Genomic DNA, 19,568 nt, shown 5'->3' with positions numbered 1-19,568 from the left:
AAGTCATTATGCAGCAAGTTTAAACTGTAATTTCCAACAGAAATTGGACTCACCCAAATTTTCGACTGTACATGTACAACTCCAGTCTTTGGCAAGGAATGAACAATCCACCGCTTCCGTGACGTCACGCAGATTACACACGTGACTCCCTGAGCAGTGAATCATAGGTTGCAGAAAGTCTGTGGCGCCCCCCGTCTCTGTTGAGGGATGGTTGTAATGCCCTGATGTAGATGGCCTCTTTAATCCCTCGTGCAAAGAAGACGGGGGGTGCCACAGACTTTCTGCAACCTATGATCCACTGCTCAGGGAGTCACGTGTGTCATCTGCGTGACGTCACGGAAGCGGTGGATTGTTCAGACAAAGACTGGAGTTGTGCAGTCGAAAATTTGGGTGAGTCCAATTTCTTGTGTTGGAAATTACAGTTTAAACTTGCTGCATAGTGTTCTCTTCCCAATGATAACCTTCTTGACCTTGAACCACAGATGTCAGGCTACTTCCTGTAGAGTGCTGATGTCACTTCCTGTGATGACATCATCAGTCTTTGTGTACTGGTCCGTTCTTCTCCACTGTTTTTGATACATGGTAATAGGGAATTCCCATGATGGTCTGAAACAAAAGTCAGACAAAATTAGAGCATAAAAACCCTTGCCTCTCTCCACAAGCACACATTACAGATTAAACAATCTTACATTCTATATTCTGTAGCTCAGTTCCATACTTTACGACAAATAATTCTTATAATTTGTTAATGATGAGAGACTGTCACTGGGTGGAGAATATGATGAACTGAATTTTTTTTGATAGGCAAATAAGGAGATCTTCAATTTTATTTGTGACAGTCATTTTAATAAAGAACCCAAATTTCCATACATTTAGGAGGAAGGCCTTGCACAAAACATGAATGTCAAATAAATAATGTCTTGAATTTCTCTGCACATTTGGGTCTTCATCATCTGGGTCTTGCAAAGTTGACACTGAGTGAGTGAGTGAGCGAGTGAGTAATTGAGTGAGCGATTGAGCAATTGAGTGAGTGAGTGAGTGAGTGAGTGAGTGAGTGAGTGAGTGAGTGAGTGGGTGAGTGAGTGGGTGGGTGAGTGAGTGGATGTGAGTGAGTGAGTGAGTGAGTGAGTGAGTGAGTGAGTGAGTGAGTGAGTGAGTGAGTGAGTGAGTGAGTGAGTGAGTGAGTGAGTGAGAGTAAAAAAAAGCAACTGGCTTTGCATACCTTCACTTTTCCAGGCCACTTTAGATAGCTGGTTCTGACCTGTACACTGTCGACAGAAAAGAGAGAAAGGAAACAGTCAGAGATGTTTAACAGTTGAGCTGATATCAAGGGACACTTAAGTTGAAAAATTGGTGTCACTTATCTATTCAATAATAATTTTAGTTCCAATTTATATTTTACGGAAAAAAAGCGTAACAGCAATACCCCACACTACACAATAAAGTCACACACACTGATTCAGCAATCCCAGAATGCACCATGCCTATGGCTGAATACAATGTGCCTGCGATGATGAGAAGTCTTGACAAAAGATTGGTTACAAAAAAAATTCTTGGGAAACAAAGAGTTGTTTGTATCTGGCTTGGACACTGTATGGGCAGACAGAAACACAAACCCATGACTCAGCCACCCAAAGCAATACTTCTGTATGTGCTCATACTTATTACTTACCTATACAGTACATGAATGTAGGTCCCCAGCCCGGCCAACAGGTGCCACCAGGCGTGGAGCTGGGTCAGAGGTCGCCACGGTGATGTCAGCGTCCCTCGGAACTCCCTTCAGAGAAGCAAAATGGTTGGTACAGCCTTGTATCTCTACCAGACTGACTTGGCCAATAGGGATTCAGTTTGGCTACCAAAGGGTTGTGTGGTACATTATGTCAGCAGGGGAAATGTTTCTTGCAAAATTCTACAATAATTTTACAATTCTACTGGAAAGGCCTGATTGAGGCTACCACCTTTCTTCTAAATTACTACATTCTACAACTTTACAAGGAGATTTCAGATTTCAGGGAGGGATTTTAGGTCTTTGTAACCTTTAATCATCATCATCATCATCATTCATCCTCCGTAGAGGTGGAGCATACAAAGTTAGTTCGCCACAACTGTCTGTCATACATCACTGAGAAGAGTTCATGTCCCTCCAAGCCAGTTTCAGTTTCAATAAGTTTCTTAACTGTTATGTTTGGGCGTCCAACTCTTCTCTTACAGTTCACCTTTAAAGTTCACCCCATTTCCTGTGTCTGCCCTTTCAACCTGTCAACCTACCCTCAAGTTCATTCCATCTTCTGTGTATGACCTTTAGTCATTCTGCCTGTCAATCTTGCCCATCCACACACTGTAAGCCTATTCTGTCCATACAAACAAACAAACAGACACACAAACACACAGCTCAAGCACTCTAACTCTAACAAATTGAATACACTCCTAAGAATGGATTTAAGTATTGAGTTTAAGCAATGCTTAAAATTAATCCATTCTTAGGAGTAATTGTCAATTTGTACCTTATATTGTGACAGAAGAAGTTGTCAATGTTCCATATGATGAACCCTGTGCCATAGGTGGCTAATGCTGTGAAGAACAGTGCCCGTGAACTGTTGGGTCGCCTGTAAAAGAAAGGAAAAAAAAAAATTAGGTTTAACTGTTTGTAACTTAGTTTATAGTCCCTCAAACACTGAAGATGCAACATGCTTCTAGCACATGTCATTCAAGTACTAGATAATATAGTTTTGGACATTGGCACACCACATTATTATAATGATATTATTATAATAATTCGAAGTTTACCTCATTTTTACAATGTTGAAGTTATGATGAAGTTATGTCGCATTGTTGAATTTATTGAGTAAAGTGTCAAGCTGTCATCATCTTATCTAATAAATGTGAATAAAAATTTTGAAAAATCACTGCTCATCACTGTGATATTGTGTCAAATATTCTGCTAACTTCAGCCTATTACCATTAACATCCACATGGTACAAGACCAGATGCATGTAATTCAAGCTGCAATGTAATTTTGTGTGACATACAATGTAAAATAACTATTCATAATAGATACATTAATTTTTTTCATATTCATGATCATATACAATGTACAAACAGATTATTGTTCAGTAAATTAAACTCACAATCTTTCATACCATCACCAATAATGTTAAATATGGTTTACAATCATTTCCTCTAGCTTTTTAAAAATGTCATTTTTTTGCACATTTTCTGATTTTTTAGGTTGATTATATTTATTGATAGAATTATACTATTATTAACACTTGCAATATACACGTACATGTAGCACACCATATGTTACCTGAGCATGTCCAATGATTTGAAGAACAGGGTAAAAACCAACACTGCATATGCAGTCTGAAAAGATAGAAAAAAAAATGAATAATTTTCTAATAACATTGATTTTACAGTCAAAGTCCTGTACTTGTGTCACCTCTATAAGGACCACCTGACCTGGCCATTGTAACTATTTTTAAAGATCCTGTAATATTTCATTTTATTTTTTTCCCATTGACCTATTTAGCATTATTCTGAATCCTGAACAGACTGACGGCAATCTTAAGCTTCTGTGATCATTTACTTCATCATCATTATCATCCCCACATTTTACTAGTGCTTTGCTCCAAAGATCCCATTCATACCAGACTTTAAAAACCGGTTTAAACTACCAAATAGTTAGCAAGAGAAAACCCGGCTAAAACCCTTAGCGTTCAAACCCGACTTTTCAAAACTGGTTTTGTAAAAATCCTGTCCGAGGAATATCCAATTAATCGACCAATAAACCCTTAGCGTTCAGACCAGGTTTTTCGGTGGAAAAACCCCTGAAAAAAAACCTGAAAAAACACCTTCCGAGGTGGTTTTTGAAAATTGGATTTAAACCCCTAAAAAACCGCATTCACACTAGGTTAAATAAAAACCGGTTGAAACCGCTAAATATAAGTCTGGTATGAACGGGGTGCAAGGCAGGCCATCAATGTCTTCCAAAGTCTTTTGTCTGTTGCTGTCGGTTGCACTCACTCCAATTTGCAACCCATTCTAAGTCATTCTTCAACCCCATCTTTCTTTTTCCAGCTCCTATAGCGTTAATAAATTTTATTATAGTAAAGACCTGCGAGTGGTCCTCAGAGACAAGTCTGACTGTAAAAAGTAAAAAAAGACGCAAACTTACAACCTGGTCCAGGAATTGTGACACATGCAATAAAAAATGAAGCTATAATTCTATAGCAGGTACTATAGAACTGCTTCATTCCTGGACCAAGTTGTAACTTTGGGTCAGAGATCCTCACTTTAGATCTCAACATGTTCCAAGGAATTCTCTTTGTCGCTTTCATCATCATATTAAGAGCCTGATAATTTCCATTTCACAGTCTATTTCACATGTAATTAAGAATATAAATGCATTAAAGACAATAGCGAAGGCTTTAAATGTTCCACTCATTTCTTGGGACAGAAAGAATTAATAAAATGAACAAAGTCTTTTGCCTTGTTATTAATACCCTTGTTTATTAAAGGAATCCAAAACAATTTTTGGGCAGCAAAACAAGAAATATTCTGGACGAGAAAATTAGTCTTATATTGATAGTTTCTGCCTTTTATTAGCACATTTTTGTCACTACATATATTTTATTCTTATAGGGTTCGAAATAGCCTGGAAATAAGCTACATGAGGAGTCCCTTTTACATTGTAGTTACATGTACCACTGATAACTATTAACTAGCCTAGGATACAAAACAAGCAACCGTATTCTGTCAGAAACGTCGCATTTTTACCTCACAGATTTCAGTATTATATGGGATATATTACAGGTACATCTGGTAGAGCCAAAAATGTCTATAAAATGGCTAGCGGACATTGAGTATGATTTAGACATTGCTGAACAAAGGCCAGTCGGGAGAACATTAAGTAGACATACTAGTAGTTTTTTATACACTGAAAAATGACATGGAAATAAGCCAAGATAGACATTTTATATTCATAGTCTCTTCACACGTCAGGTAGGGACACCCCTAGGAGACAGTCCTTTGTTTAGCACAATGCAGACTTATAAAGATGTTAGCGTCTGTCTGTTAATTACTTGCATCCCGCCCTCTAAATTGCCTTGGCTTTGTGTAGTGCTTGCAAGTTTTCATAGTTTTTTCTAAAGACATTCTGACAGACACTTTGTGAACAATAAAAAGTAACATGCACAAGCAAGTCCTCCCCAAAAAGACCCTTTCCCCTAGCAAGACATTCTTATAAATGTTTCCAGAATTTTTGAGAATGTCCTGTGACCAATGCCTGCTAGCCTTTTTATAGACATTTTCGGCTCTACTATAGGGTTGATTCAACCTCAAGTTACTAATTGAATGACCAGGAAATTGACTTAAAGTCTACTTTACTGCCCTGAAATTGCTTTGGGTGCCTTTCAGGATCTAGACAGCTCCCATAAACCCAGACTCTAAAGTCAGTGTCCATGTCATTATAGCCATTAACCTGCTTAGAAAGATTATACTCTACCACACTCAGGGCTCAAAATTAAAGGTGGTTTAAAGGCCACTGACCACTAAAATTCAGATGGGACAACTAGAAAGACAATTTGGGACATTTTGGGGCCAATAGAAATAATTAACATCAGAATCATGTCAGCCATTCTTTTGTTTATCCGGCACACGTCCTGGCTTTTGGATCCGGAAAGATATAGTGCACCTGGGAGTGAACATATTAAACAAAATAAAGTCATACTGAACAATACTTCCCATAAAACAGGTTGGGACAGTTCATCCTCACTTTGGGACAATTGAAATTTATTTTTGGGACAATACTGGGAAAATAGAAAGATAATTTTGAGGCCTGATTATTACTAGTAACTTATTGGTAGCCTGGGTGCTATCCTCAGTAGCTTCTGCCGGCTCCCTAATGTCGCTGGCTATAGCTACATGTACATTAGAGAGTTGACAGAAACTAGGGAGGATAGCACCCAGGCCAACTAGCTGGAAAAATAGTTTAAAGCAATTGGCCAAATTATCTGAAATCATCCGCGGATCCAGAAATTTGTGAACGGGGGGGCGCACCACCTGACGTGGCCGAAGGCCACGTAAGCGCCGCGCGTCAGCGCTGCGCGGGGGAGAGCACGAGAGGGGGGAAGCCCCCCTCTCGTTGGGGGGGTTTTGGGGGCCTCCCCCAGAAAATTTTTAAAATTGAGAGTCTCTCTGGTGTATTTTAGAGTCATTTCTGAGCAAATAAGCAACGAAGTAATACTGATGTTTTCAGTACATTCATGTGCCTGTCGGTACATTTTACGACTGAGAAAATAGAATATTGAAAATGCATCTATGTTTTGGACGACTAAATGTCACGGAACGGGGCAAATTAAGAGTTCGCGATGCATCTAAGTTAGCGAAAAAAAAGAACCAAATACAAAAGGAAATGCCGCCTCTTTATAGACGGGATCACTTAAATCATTTTCCGATCGCGGGGAACGCGCGGTCACAACATCGCAGCACTCAAATACACTAACGGATAACACTAATGTGACAACATGTGAAGTGGCGACGGAGCGCCGCGCACGTGTTTACCATTTTCAAGAGTTCACAAAATTTTTAGGACAATACTAAATTCTGGAGCGCCGGGTGTCAGCGGAAGACACACATTGAATGGGGCCACCTTGCCTGCTGTAACCTGGCCGGACCACGGAAAAGTTAGCTCGGCGTAGCTAGTTTATAAAAAATTCGATTGCGGAGGGGTGAGCCTGTGCTACCGAATTTAAAATTTGATGCAAACCAAAACAAGAACGAGGGGCTACTGGGGCTTACTATTCTGAACGGAAACGAGCGAAAAGGTTTTTAAAAAATATCTCGTAAACTACTGCTTATGTCACACATATCAGACAGAGCGGCGTCACGCCCTCAGCACAGGCATTGGCCCCGCCCACCGGGCGGGCGGCAAAAGATTTCAAATGCCCAAATATTGTAGCAAACCGTGCCGTGTACATATACCCCGCATTTTCACTTCGTACCGCTGGCTGGTATAGTCCCGCTCCAAATTAATTTTCCTGCAGCATTTCTTAGGATTTAAAGAGATTTCGTGATACGAAATAAAAAGATTTCTGTCAACTGAACCTTTGTAACGGCATGCATTACATGGATATAATCTTTGTTAAAGATTTCTGTGTTAACTAGAGCTGAAAGTGCATTAGAACTGGCCATCAGTTGAGGCACAACTTCCATGTATTATATTCATGTTACGTTACGACGACCAAGAACGTTCACGGCTTGCAGACCATTTTAAATCTTACCAACCCTCTTAGAATTGTGTTTACTCTTACGCGGGTATTTATTTTCGGCCGGGGTTCCACTGAGATCGGCGGCTGGCTGGCGAACTATCCCGTCGGCATGACCTACGACTACGAGTACCGGGCGTCTTTGCACTCGGGACGTGAGTGACCTAGTACATTTTCTTACCGTGCGCCCGAGTCTTGTTTTACTGCAACGTCGTGTTAATATCGACGATAGATGGGAGGCACAAAGGTTAGGGATTCACAGTAGTGTGCTAACAAGTAAACAATAATCGAGTCTAGGCGTGGTGGGGCGTGCCCGCTAATAGTGTAAATCTGGATTATTAACACGTGCGCGGCGCTCCGTCGCCCCGGCCATGTACTTCTACAGTCCGTGACGTATCCAGGAAGAACTGGTCGTAACCATAGGCTTCCTTTCTATTCTTTGTGCTATGTTTTTTCTGCGATTTTGTGTTTGGCCAGTCGTCTAAATTTTTTTTTGCCCGGTCGAACGGGGGGCGCGCGCCGGATGCGCCCCCCTCTGGATCCGCGGGTGGAAATTATAGTATGGCACTGCCATTAGTTACTCTCTTTTCAGCACCATCATTATTGTTGGACCAGGTGAAATTCTGTTTTTCGACAGAATGATCACTCTATAAAATTTAGTATAGAACTACATTTTTAATGCAAATATCAGCTGTGTGAATTTTAACATTTATTAGCAAATTCAGTGGCAACAAACATGGCATACTTATGACAAATACAATCAGTAAAAAAACCGAAAAATACTATGGGCATTGTTACATGCTAGAGAAAATTGCCAGTACATGTGTAGGTCTATACCCTCCCCTGATAAGTAACGGTTAAGCCCGGAATGGAATATCGAGGTCAGGAAGGCATTCCAGAGGGGAGAGGGGAGTCTGTCTGGGCATTCTGAGAAGGGAGCCCTGGTGCAAGGGTGTGGAAAATAAAGGCTGTGGAACCTTGACTTTGGTGTGTGTCCAACTGTTCTTGGAGTTTTAAGAGGAACCTGTAACATTGGCGTTGTCGGCAGGACAGTTGGTCAGGAAGCGCCAGAGGAGGTTGTAGCAGAAATCAGTGGACTTTGTGCTAATCGTGCAAAGTTGGAAGCTGAGGTTGGAGACCAGACGTCCACAGGACCCGGAGAATCAGTGCACGTGGGAGCCAGAGAAGAAGGCTGTGACCAGCGGAGACCAGCGGACTTTGTGTGGATACAACGGCAAAGATCGCGGATTGGTGCTTCACGGGGCGGTCAGTGGAAGCGGTGGAAGCAAGAGGAGAGTCCAGGAGGGAATTCCAGGAGAAGACGGGACGCTGTGGAGCCCAGCAGTGTTGTATGGACGCTTTCCGGAGATTGACGTCTCGAGGAGGAGTGAGCAGCGGGACTGTCTTAAAGGATTCATGTACTGAACTGTAGGAACTATCAATCATATAATTTAGGACAGTGGCAGAGAGAGAGCAGACTGAAGCAGCTGGTAACAGTTGGTGTATTTTCGTTGTTCTGTTGACCTGTTGCGAGTTTCTAGAACTTAGTAGAGGTCTGTATCTCCTAAAAGTGTATTTTCTAGAAGTCTTGTGTAGTTTTGTGAGGGTACTCTGCTTAGGAATGTGCTTTTGATGGATGTGGTCAGGAGTTGTTGACAGCTAGCTACCGCTAGGGCTAGTCCAGTATTGCACTCTAGAGTAGGGTTTCACCGATCACATCTGGTCCCACTTTTATCAGAGACAGAGACTTTTATCAGGGATAGTGCATTGATTGCAGGGACCGTTCATTGACTGTGGCTAGGGGGTGGTGTACCTGTGTCAGCCATGGATAAGCTAATCGAACAAGGCAAGGAGATGGGCTTGGAGGGGGATAACCTCCTGAAGTTTGTGATGGCCCAGCAGGCTATAGAAAGAGATGAGCGGGCCAAGGAAAGAGAGGCTCAGAGGGAGAATGAGGCTAAGGAGAAAGAGGCTCAAAGAAGACATGAGCTGGAGATGGAAGAGCTGAAGGTACGGCAGGCGGAAATCGAGTACCATAAGGCTAAGAAAGAAGGTGCAGGAGACGTCAAGGCTAAGACGCCGAGATTACCCAGCTTCATGGAAGGTGAAGAAATAGATGGGTACCTCTTGAGGTTTGAGAGGTTTGCCCGTGCCAACCACTGGGCGGAAGACACGTGGGCGTCTCTACTGAGTGCCCTACTAACAGGGAAAGCACTAGACGTATACAGCAGGCTGTCTGACGCTGAGGCGCAAGATTATGACAAGGTAAAGGAAGCCATTCTAAAGAGGTACGAGCTTACCGAAGATGGGTTCCGCAAGAAGTTCAGGTCGGAAATTCCTCAGGAAGGGGAAGGGCCTGATCAGTATATCGTGCGTTTATCCAGCTACCTCAACAGGTGGATCGAGCTATCAGGAACTTCAAAAACGTTCGAGGGAGTTTGTGACCTGATCATCCAGGAACAATTCCTAGATCTGTGCCCGACGGATTTGGCGATACACCTCCGGGAGAGAAAGCCAAAATCCCTAGAGGAGTTAGGGAAGATCAGTGACCAGTATCTGATGGCTCACGAGACGAGCCTGGCTGAAGGTGTCCGCCCACGCAACTCATCAAGCTCTGAGGGTGAGCCTGCCAGGAAGAGTGGTCAATGTGGCTCCGGGGAGCCTGGGGGAGGCTTCCGTAAGACCTGTTACCACTGTCGTGAAACAGGGCACGTGAAAGCTGATTGCCCTAGTTTGGGGAAAGGGTTCTCCAAGAAGAATGTGGTGGCACAGAGTATGTTCGCGCAGGGAGCAGACAAGCCCTGGGACGCGGATGGAAACTTGGCGGAAGATAGCAAGTACCGCAGCAGTGGAGCTGTGAACGGCCAGCAAGTACAGGTGTACAGGGACACTGGGAGCTCCAGGACCTTTGTCAACAAGAAGTTGGTGCCGAGGAAGTCATACACAGAAGATGTCCTCAAAGTCAGACTGGCCAATGGGGCTGTTGACAGCGTGCCTACAGCCAGAGTTGAGCTGGAAGTGGATGGTAACGCGAGAGAGGTAGAAGTAGGGGTGATGAACACGCCCTACCCGGTGTTGCTAGGCAACGACTACGGGGCGGCCTGCGTCGGAAGTAGGGCAGGTCCGGTGACCACTCGGGAGATCAAGAGTGAGTTGGGGGAGGACAAGAGGCACCTTGGGCGTGGTGAGAAGATGAAGTCAGCGGTGCCGCGATATCAGATTCCAGCGAGATGCCAGCAAGGTGGCCAAGTCGCGTATCCTCCGAAAGCAGAAGTGAGGAGCGAGAGTAACACAGTAAAACAAAGGATACAGAAGCTCATGGAGGAGGATCCGGTTTACCGGAGGGGTCGGCTGCGTTGGTTGCAGAGGCAGCACCAACTAAAGAAGGCAGCAGGGAAACGCACCAAGCAGGAGTATGGTGTGAAATAAGTTTCAGAGCATGCCATGGCTGACCAGGTGAAGTAATGGAGTAGAAGTGTATTGTAACAGAGTAGTGTTTTTAGGTAGCTGACTCCCCTGTTAGTAGTAGTAGTAGTTAGCATATTGTCAGATGATGAAACTATATTACACATGTTTATCATCTTGGGGGAGGTGTTACATGCTAGAGAAAATTGCCAGTACATGTGTAGGTCTATACCCTCCCCTGATAAGTAACGGTTAAGCCCGGAATGGAATATCGAGGTCAGGAAGGCATTCCAGAGGGGAGAGGGGAGTCTGTCTGGGCATTCTGAGAAGGGAGCCCTGGTGCAAGGGTGTGGAAAATAAAGGCTGTGGAACCTTGACTTTGGTGTGTGTCCAACTGTTCTTGGAGTTTTAAGAGGAACCTGTAACAGGCATGTCCATGCAATGTTAGGACACCCCCCCCCCCTTGCCCATTATGGAACATGTGCACTCACTGTAATTAATAACCTATTGTAAAACAAGCTATTCTGTGCTGGTATGTCATAACCCCAGATAAAAAAGACCACTGGGCCTTTACCATTCTGCACTGCTATGTCTAAGATCAATATTGAATGCCTGCCAACCTTCATGATCACTCCCCAAATGAAGTAAATTAGATTTGTTGAACATGGCAAAATGGAATCCGGACCAACAAATTCAAAGATGATCACATTAAGTGACGATCCACCATAAATCGCAATTGCGAGTCGTAACATTGTTACGATATATAGAAGGAGAATTAGTAACATACAACGGTGTATGGGAAGGAAATAATGTTCCCTAACAGCTTTTTAAAGGACAATCATGTAACCTATCACAGCAACCTTGTAAAGACGAATTCTGACCAATCAGCATTCAGGTAATAACCAAGTTAGGATCCCATAATTTGAAGAATGAGGACAAACCAAATTAGAGCCCTTCTTTGGTTGGGCTTGCATAGAGAAGTCCTAATATGATATTACTTTCATCTTTATCTAATATTTTCTTATACATTTAGTCTCCAAATAGTCTTTAGATGCAATTATTGAGGAAATGTGTCCTAGCAAGGCATCTTTTGCTCCATAACAATTTTGCAGGCAAAGGGTTACAAAAAACCTCACAAGACTATTGCATGTACCTACCTCATGAAATATGGGGTTCTTGATTGAAACATAAACCTGGAACAAACAAGTCTGGATAAGTACATTATGTTACTCTGATCTGAACAAATAGTGATATTATGTACAATGTACAGCATCATCTTTAGACATTGATATTAGAAATGTAATAGTTGCAGTTACATGTTTGATTCTGCAAAGAGTAATAACTATTAAATATAACATTGGCGATAAATAGGCTAAAGCCTTACTCTTACTCTTAGTAGTATCCAGTATTTCAATATCATTTATAGGCATAAAACATTTTGATCCATTTTTTCCAGTTTTCCTAAAGTTTGTAACATTGAAAAATGAATGAGAATCTTATAAATTACGATAATTGTCAAAATAAATAAAAAATGTAATTTTTACGTAGAATGTGGAGAATGGTACATTACTTGTAGTGAGGCTTGTGGAGAGGAAGAAAATCACTTGTCATGATGTGGAACAAAATGAAAATGATGGGGTGACCTTTTAACAGGTTGGGTAGGGGTTTGGATCTGAGGGTATCAATTTATATGATCATAGTGGTCAGGGCTCGAAATTCATTTTTTTTCGTAAAAGGTGTACTGGTGCACCTAACCTAAAAAAATTGGGTAGTACACAAAAAATTTTCCTGGGTGCACGATAAGTTGAATGTCAGCAAAATTCAATTTTGTTTCATTTCTAAAGAAAAGTTACATACTATATATAATAATTACAATGACTATTTTTCACACATATGCTGTATACTACTATACATTTGACATCTTTACATTATTACATAAACCTACAAAATATTTGTGGTGAGGAAGAAAATTGAGTACACAGCCCTACTGGTTGTCCTTGGGTGAAGTATATTATTATCATCAGAGTATAGAATCTGGTAATCATAAATGTATGTTATGACTAATATTAGATAGTATACTGGGTAAGCATGGCAGCTAATATACATGTAGCTGGCACCACTGCTAATAGATAATGTTCTTTCAGTTTCAAGAAGCTGCAAATAATACATAATTATCGTGACTACATAATTATACAATCATTACAAATTATTAATTTCATCTCTAGGTCACATGACTTACAGCTGTGATGATGAAGCTGTATAGCACCAGGCAGAGGATCATGGGAAGGTTCTGGTACTTGGGAGGGGTGAAGGAGTGGAACCTGAAAGTACATGTAAACAAACAAACAAACAAACATGTAAACAAGTACAAAATTTCAGATATTCATATATAAACCTGACAGTGTATACTAGTGGCCACCTTGTCAATGTGACTCCATTTTGGTGTCCCTTAGGTCTAGGAAAAATATGTTACAGTGTTTCCTGTTTCAATCCTAAAAAATTGGGGCGGGTAGGTACGGATCATATTTTTTCTTTTTTTATTAGAGTTTGGCAATCTATGGCAAAATTGTGTAGTTTAAATTGCATGCATGAGGACACATATTTTGAATGGCAATGTTGGAAAACCAATTGTACAACGTTTCATCACTCAGGTGTCAGATCATGGAGCTAGGAAAGGTCAATCAGCTTGCAAAATTTTGTCCCTTACAGGGATCCACACCAAAAGAACCCTGTCTGTAGTGTCCAATTCTCAATTTTAAGTTGGGTGCATCAGTGCATGCATCTACTCCCAAAATAATGAATTTTGAGCCCTGCTATATAGGACTATCCTTTACCTTTTATGGTCATACTTACAGGTCAAAAACAAAAATACAGGAGCCCCAGATCATGGGCAGCTCATCAAACAGCTGCATCTCATACAGCAAGGTCATGTGGAAGCACCAGGACCCAACTCCTACAACTGAACAAACATACACACAAGTCTTCACTCCCAGTGGAGATACATTTATGATATTAGGCCACACCGATTTGATTTCATAGATTTCATCCGCACGCATTGATTTCGTCTGTTCTAAAAAAGAGGCTCTGGCCTGGTTCTAGTGGGTAGTCCATGGTAGTAGCGACAATACGGAGCCGGTTGTAACTCTGGAGGATGGCACCCAGGCTACCGAAGCTCCGCAACTCAAGAACTCAGTACATATAGGAACAGTGCCAATTCATCAGTTCCATGTGCCGGCTTGTCGTATACGTCACTACGTACTGCCGCAAATTCACAACACCAACTTCGTATCCTATGGTTTAGTAGCATTTTTATTTTTGGCCGGAATTTTTTTTCATTTGCCCGCACGCACTAGTTTGGGGGCCTTCAGAGGATGTCATCCATAAAATTAACTCGGTGTGGCCTTATGTGTGCTGTAAAAAATTTCAAATTTTGATGTAATATGATATTCATGCCCAGTTAAAGGCATCCTGTTCAGTTTCCAGGCGGCAAAACAAAATCTGACATTTTTTTAAAATTCAGTGAATTACTGCCATTTTGTAGCACAATTGTATCATGACATTGTTTGTCATACCTAATATAGAGAAGAATGACACCACATATCTTGTTTCTAGTTTCTCCTGATAGGCCTTGATTCCAGCCAAAATGGGAGGAATGATCATGGCCAGATTACTAATGGTGTTCCCTGCAAAATAGCAACACAGAACAGTTAGATATACACTGCTGAAACAATGCATTAAGATCATACCTGCTAGTAATATCATCTTCATCATAATAATAATGCCACAACAAATCATATTCTAAATTAGCTGTAAATACTTATAGATAATGTGGATATATATTATCTTTATCAATATATTATTATAGAGAACTTTATTGACACAACAATTTTTTAATGAAAGTTTATTGCAAATACATGCCCAAGGGCTAATTGCAGTTACAAACAACATACTAGTAAGAAAGAAAATACAATGGTATGTGAGACTATATCTACGTCTAGCATTATACTATATTCTACAACAAATAATAAATATATGAGTGGTTCCATATCCACATAATTCACTAATGTCTGATTTTTTTACATACAAACATTAGATTTAGAAACACACAATGTGAGTTACCTAGCTATTGGAGCAAGTAACTTGTCCTTTATCTTATCAATCCATCATTACTATACTAGTAATTGACCTTGCAGTGGTTAGGTGACAAAGATAGCTGGAATAATCCATACCTATCTAATAACAACCAATTACAGAAAACCATTTTCCACTTTTTATCATGACAATTATCTCTATTTCATGTGACGGTTTACCATTAGCTTTTATGATGATATAATTTTTTGTAGGCTGGGGTCCTATCTTTATAGATTTTACTTTTTAGGGCACCCAAAGGTCACTAAATCTTGGTAGAGGACTAATAAATTTGAAAGGAGAAACACTGATAACTATGGACAAGAGTCCTAAGGGTTGTTCAGGCTCTTTGTCATAAAACTTATCATATTCAAGGTCCCAATAGAGGTCACTTATAGCTGTCCAAACTCAGTCATGTATACAATAAGCAGCAAAAAATCTCAAAACAATACTTTTTATTATTTTTCTGATATTTGTAGGCCAAGAATACTATTTCACATTTATTATGTACAAAAAATACCTACAAAAATATTTGGGTGCACAGAAAATAATTGGATCATGCACAGCTCCAAATTTGGGTGCACTAAGGTGCACATGCAGCCAGTATTTCGAGCCCTCCGAGTGGTTGTAGACCAACTCATCATATGCAATAATACGCATGTACAACAGAATTATAGAAAGACAAATTTGAATATGCTTGTACATGTGTTCTTAAAAAAGAAAAGAACATATACAAAAGGGAGTCTAAACTGATAATAAAATATCTTTCTATATCTTTAGACAACGATTTTTGTCCATCAATGACCGATCGGAATGAAATTTATGTCCATCATAAGCGGCAAAATTCCAGCAAATATTGATTGATTGAACACTCAGAACACTCAGCTCCCTAGCCTGTATATAGTGACCTCTGTAATGTACACATGAAAGACAACTGATCCCTGTATATATAGAGCAGCTTGTTCTATAAAGACTTGTCATATGAGCAGGCAAGGCAGCCTATCAAACTCAGGCTACAGATAGACATGACAAAAATACTCTCTCAGCTTTTAAGGGCCAGTATTCTAGCCAGCGGCCTTCTAAGGCCACACTGTACCTTTTATGTTTAATACTTAGTATTTAGTCATCCTCTGAAGACGCCAAAACTAATGCGAACAGGTGAATAAAAAAAAAGGCCAGTAATTTTTTTTCAAAATGCTGATAAACCACATGAATGCAAAGCTGGTATTGCAAATTTTCGGTTGTACTTGACTACTTTTATAAGCCAGCACGTGCTAGCCTTTTGCAATATTTTTATTAGTATTTATTAGTAAGGAAGAGGGCACTCAGGCTTTGGAAGTGATGTGATGACCTCCGGACGGAGTATTGTGGGTAGCCGTTTTTTCGTGTTTACAGTTAGAACACGGGGTTCTCTTTGTGTAATCGGTATGCAATTTTATACACCGTTTGCGGGCATGCCTGTGATGATGCACAAATTTGTATTTTTGCCGTAGCTGTTTTCTCGGTCAATGCAAACATGTCCATTTTTCTCAGACCGCGAAATTTTGCTACTGCGATATATACTATATACATGTAACTTGATTTACAGTAATTCTCCTAAAATGGGAACAATCTAGAGGGCTGCAGTGTAATTTGTTTTTGTACACTGCTTGTTTGTTTGTTTGTTTATTTCAATCCCCCTGCTTGTTTGTTTGTTTGTTTATTTCAATCCCCATTAGTGCTTAGAAGCACTATTCTTCCTGGGGTCAATAAAATGAAACATAGATAACAAAACTTGTACATAATGATGATTACAAAATAATAAAGTAAGTTCAAAATCAATAGGAGAGGTCAAGGGTCGACCTAAAAAAGCACAAAATAATCTGAACATGCACTGCAGGCCACTGTGATCTAGACTAGATAGAACTGCCAGTAAATTATACAATTTTAGTTTTGTCTACTAGAGTCATCTAAAAAGCATGGGGGTTTCCCTCTAATGCTTTTAATTGGTGAGTAATTAGAGGCAATTATAATCTTAGCCCTAATTGCCCGAGATCATCGTTTGTCCACTTAAACCAATTTGAGCCCATTTATCAATTACTAGTAAAGCACCCAACATAAATAAAAACTGTTCACAACAATTTTATATCCATCTGTATATGTTGACTCAGTGAGTCATTTTGATCAAAAGGAAAATAATAACTGTTTTATTATTACAAAGTCCAAGTCCTTACATGTAATATGTATGTTACATTCATTGTATTATATTGCAATTAGCCTTCGAGCATAAATTTGCAAATAAACTGACAATTATTATAGTGTAAAATTCTTACTGCAGAATGCAGATATTGTATTTGTAGCATAATACCCTTGCAATTGTCATAAAAAATGCTGACATGATTTTTTTTAATTAAAAAATTAGACTTACATTGTACGATAGACTTAGTATGGGGGTGGGGGGCAGTCTGCTCTCATAAAACATACATGTACCAGTTCCCAGGACATGCATCCTTGATCCTGATTGTTCTGAATAAATTATTGGACAGCTGACACATTCCCATTCAGCCTATTCATTAAGACCTCTCGTCTCTATACAAATAAAAATATCCCACAATGTAGCTCAAGCAAAATTTACAATATCACTGAATGTGATGCTATTTAAAACATTACAAAGCTGTTTAAAGAAGGTTTTAGTTTTGTTACAAAGGAAAAGCAAATGTTTGTAGTGAAGCCAGCTGTTTAGAACTTAAGGCATTTTAGCTGTAGGGTAGACACCTGTGTTGGTTATGTGTGTGCAACCAGTTGGAAAATCCCTCTGCTCCACTACTTATGCAACTTTAGGTAAGGCCTAGGAAAATTAATGTTGTGTTTTCGGTTTGAGTTCTGAAAAAAAAATAGGGTCGGTATAAGGAGGGATTTTTTTTTTTCTTTTAGATTTCGCTCAAGGACCTGTCCACCTGTTTGCTCATATGGACATATAGTTTAACTGAGGAAACAATTGCTTCTGAAAATGTGTTAAAAGACGTTTCAGACTAGAATTCAGAGGATTTTAAATTCAGATGTCCCATCAACATTTGGTAGTCTTAAGAGTGGGTCATAAAAAAAACATAGGGTCAGCAGGTTTTGCTTAAATTTGCTAGGGTCTGTATCTGTGCATCTGTATCTGTATAGCCGGTATAACTACCCTTTGGCGTAACACACCAGCTTAGCAGGCACACTGCGCGGCAGCAGATGGCTACATTACACCAAACGACTTGTTACACTTAACCCTTGAACATCTAATTCTAAACATTGTTTAATTAAAGCTATCTAATGACAATGCCCCTACTGTACTTGGTGACAGCGAGTTCCACTCTGTGGTAATTCTGGGAAAGAATGAATTCTGGGTTAGCTGGGAAACTAGAAACACAGAATTAATTTTCTTCAGCCTAAGACTAGAGCACTAATGTTTAGAACAGGTTTTCTGCACGCGGAAACGTGACCATGAAAAATTAGTGCATCAAAAATTAAGAGTGACGTCATGACAACCAGTTGCCACACTTCCTCCTGATATTTTCTTTGTCAACAAACATAATATATTTTATTAAGTGATATTGTGAGGTTTCACACAGCCTTACTAGAATGAGTACAAACATTGTCAAGACCCTTCCATGGTTTCAGATAGGTATCATGGGTTAAGGGATATTTATAGGGTACAGTTCAAATTGTAGCCCACAGCAAAACGATATGGCAGACCTTGATCGAAGCATTGTCCAAACAGGGAAACCTTTGACATTTAACTTTATAAAATACGGTTTGTCCTTGGGACATTTGAACTTGAACGTTTCACTACAACAAGGGACTGATTTTGACCTTGAACTCGAGTAAACAGACCGACCCGGCCCGATCGAGGGGGGCATATGTTATTTTTTTTTCTACCATCCTGCAAATGACAATTTCTATGATAAAAACTTTGCAACCGCCAGACAAGCTTCATACCCAGTCGATTTGAAACCCGGGCGACCCTCGAATGCATACTTTCGTCCCTTTTTTTCCCTTTACCGGGGCGTCCTTTGTTATGCAGGAAGTTCCTCAGCTCGAGGCAGAAGTGCTCAGAATGCCCTCGGCGCAAAGTACACATCGCCCCGCCCACATGAGTGGCGCGAAACGGTACATGTTCCGGTTGCGAACTATTCCATACGCTACATTTGCTACTACCACAGTCAGTTATAGGTTAAATTCATTATTCGTGTAGAAGATTTGTGAGTATGAGTTTGTTCACGTTTTTTTGCAGGCCCGCCGCGCCACCAGAACCCTAGCGGGTCACTGAAAACATTGCCCCCGTCGGGGTTCCACCAGAGCTCCCGCGCTGGCAACGAGCCAAACCCGGGCGACCACAGCCGCCTACGTGCGCGGATTTTCGGCAAAACTTCGCGGTAGAAAAAAAGGGACTTACAGAATTCAGCGACGTATTCCGTCACCACGTAATTCTCCTCGCACCAGTCAATAGTGGCGGTCGCTTTTCCCCAAACACCGGGATAATCTGCAACGGGCGCCATCTTCCTCTTCAAACTAAAGGTCAGAGGTTACCGCAACACTAACCTGATTACCATCCTATTATCACAGCATCAAAATCTGTCGAATATGGTAGCGTCTGGAGCAGTTTCAAAACTCCTTGTGGTAGGATTGAGATATGCTATCCAGCGAATCAAATTAAAAAGAAATGTAGTTTTAAAGATTCTATCATTCAGTTTCCTCCTTAACCAGATGAAATATATAACGTTTTAAAAATAGTTTAATTTATGTCCCCAT

The 19,568-nt window shown here is 40.6% G+C and overlaps 1 protein-coding gene across 1 annotated transcript; it reads right to left on the bottom strand.

The window, feature by feature from the left end:
- Window positions 1-414: 414 nt before the first annotated feature.
- LOC109466918 (alkaline ceramidase 3-like) lies at window positions 415-19,323 on the bottom strand. The gene is made up of 10 exons (XM_019764790.1): window positions 19,213-19,323; window positions 14,243-14,353; window positions 13,524-13,629; window positions 12,910-12,991; window positions 11,828-11,863; window positions 3,308-3,363; window positions 2,505-2,606; window positions 1,673-1,777; window positions 1,223-1,268; window positions 415-606 (listed from the first exon to the last, which is right to left on the bottom strand). The coding sequence occupies exons 1-10, from the start codon at window positions 19,313-19,315 to the stop codon at window positions 535-537; spliced, it is 819 nt and encodes a 272-aa protein (XP_019620349.1). The 5' UTR covers window positions 19,316-19,323; the 3' UTR covers window positions 415-534.
- Between the last annotated feature and the right edge of the window lie 245 nt (window positions 19,324-19,568).

Source organism: Branchiostoma belcheri, unplaced genomic scaffold (genome assembly GCF_001625305.1).
Source record: "Branchiostoma belcheri isolate BF01 breed outbred unplaced genomic scaffold, Haploidv18h27 scaffold171, whole genome shotgun sequence".
In the NCBI taxonomy this organism is placed as follows: domain Eukaryota; kingdom Metazoa; phylum Chordata; class Leptocardii; order Amphioxiformes; family Branchiostomatidae; genus Branchiostoma; species Branchiostoma belcheri.
This window is presented reverse-complemented; position numbering and strand designations above follow the sequence as displayed.

What these genes read in the sequence shown, in the direction of transcription:
- LOC109466918 (XM_019764790.1), bottom strand. Translation starts at nt 19,315, where the DNA reads ATGGCGCCCGTTGCAGATTATCCCGGTGTTTGGGGAAAAGCGACCGCC. An exon ending in AGAACCCCATATTTCATGAG is followed by an intron (nt 3,364 to 11,827) that starts GTAGGTACATGC and finishes CTATCTTTTCAG; the next exon opens with ACTGCATATGCAGTGTTGGT. An exon ending in TTCTTCTGTCACAATATAAG is followed by an intron (nt 1,778 to 2,504) that starts GTACAAATTGAC and finishes GCTTCTCTGAAG; the next exon opens with GGAGTTCCGAGGGACGCTGA.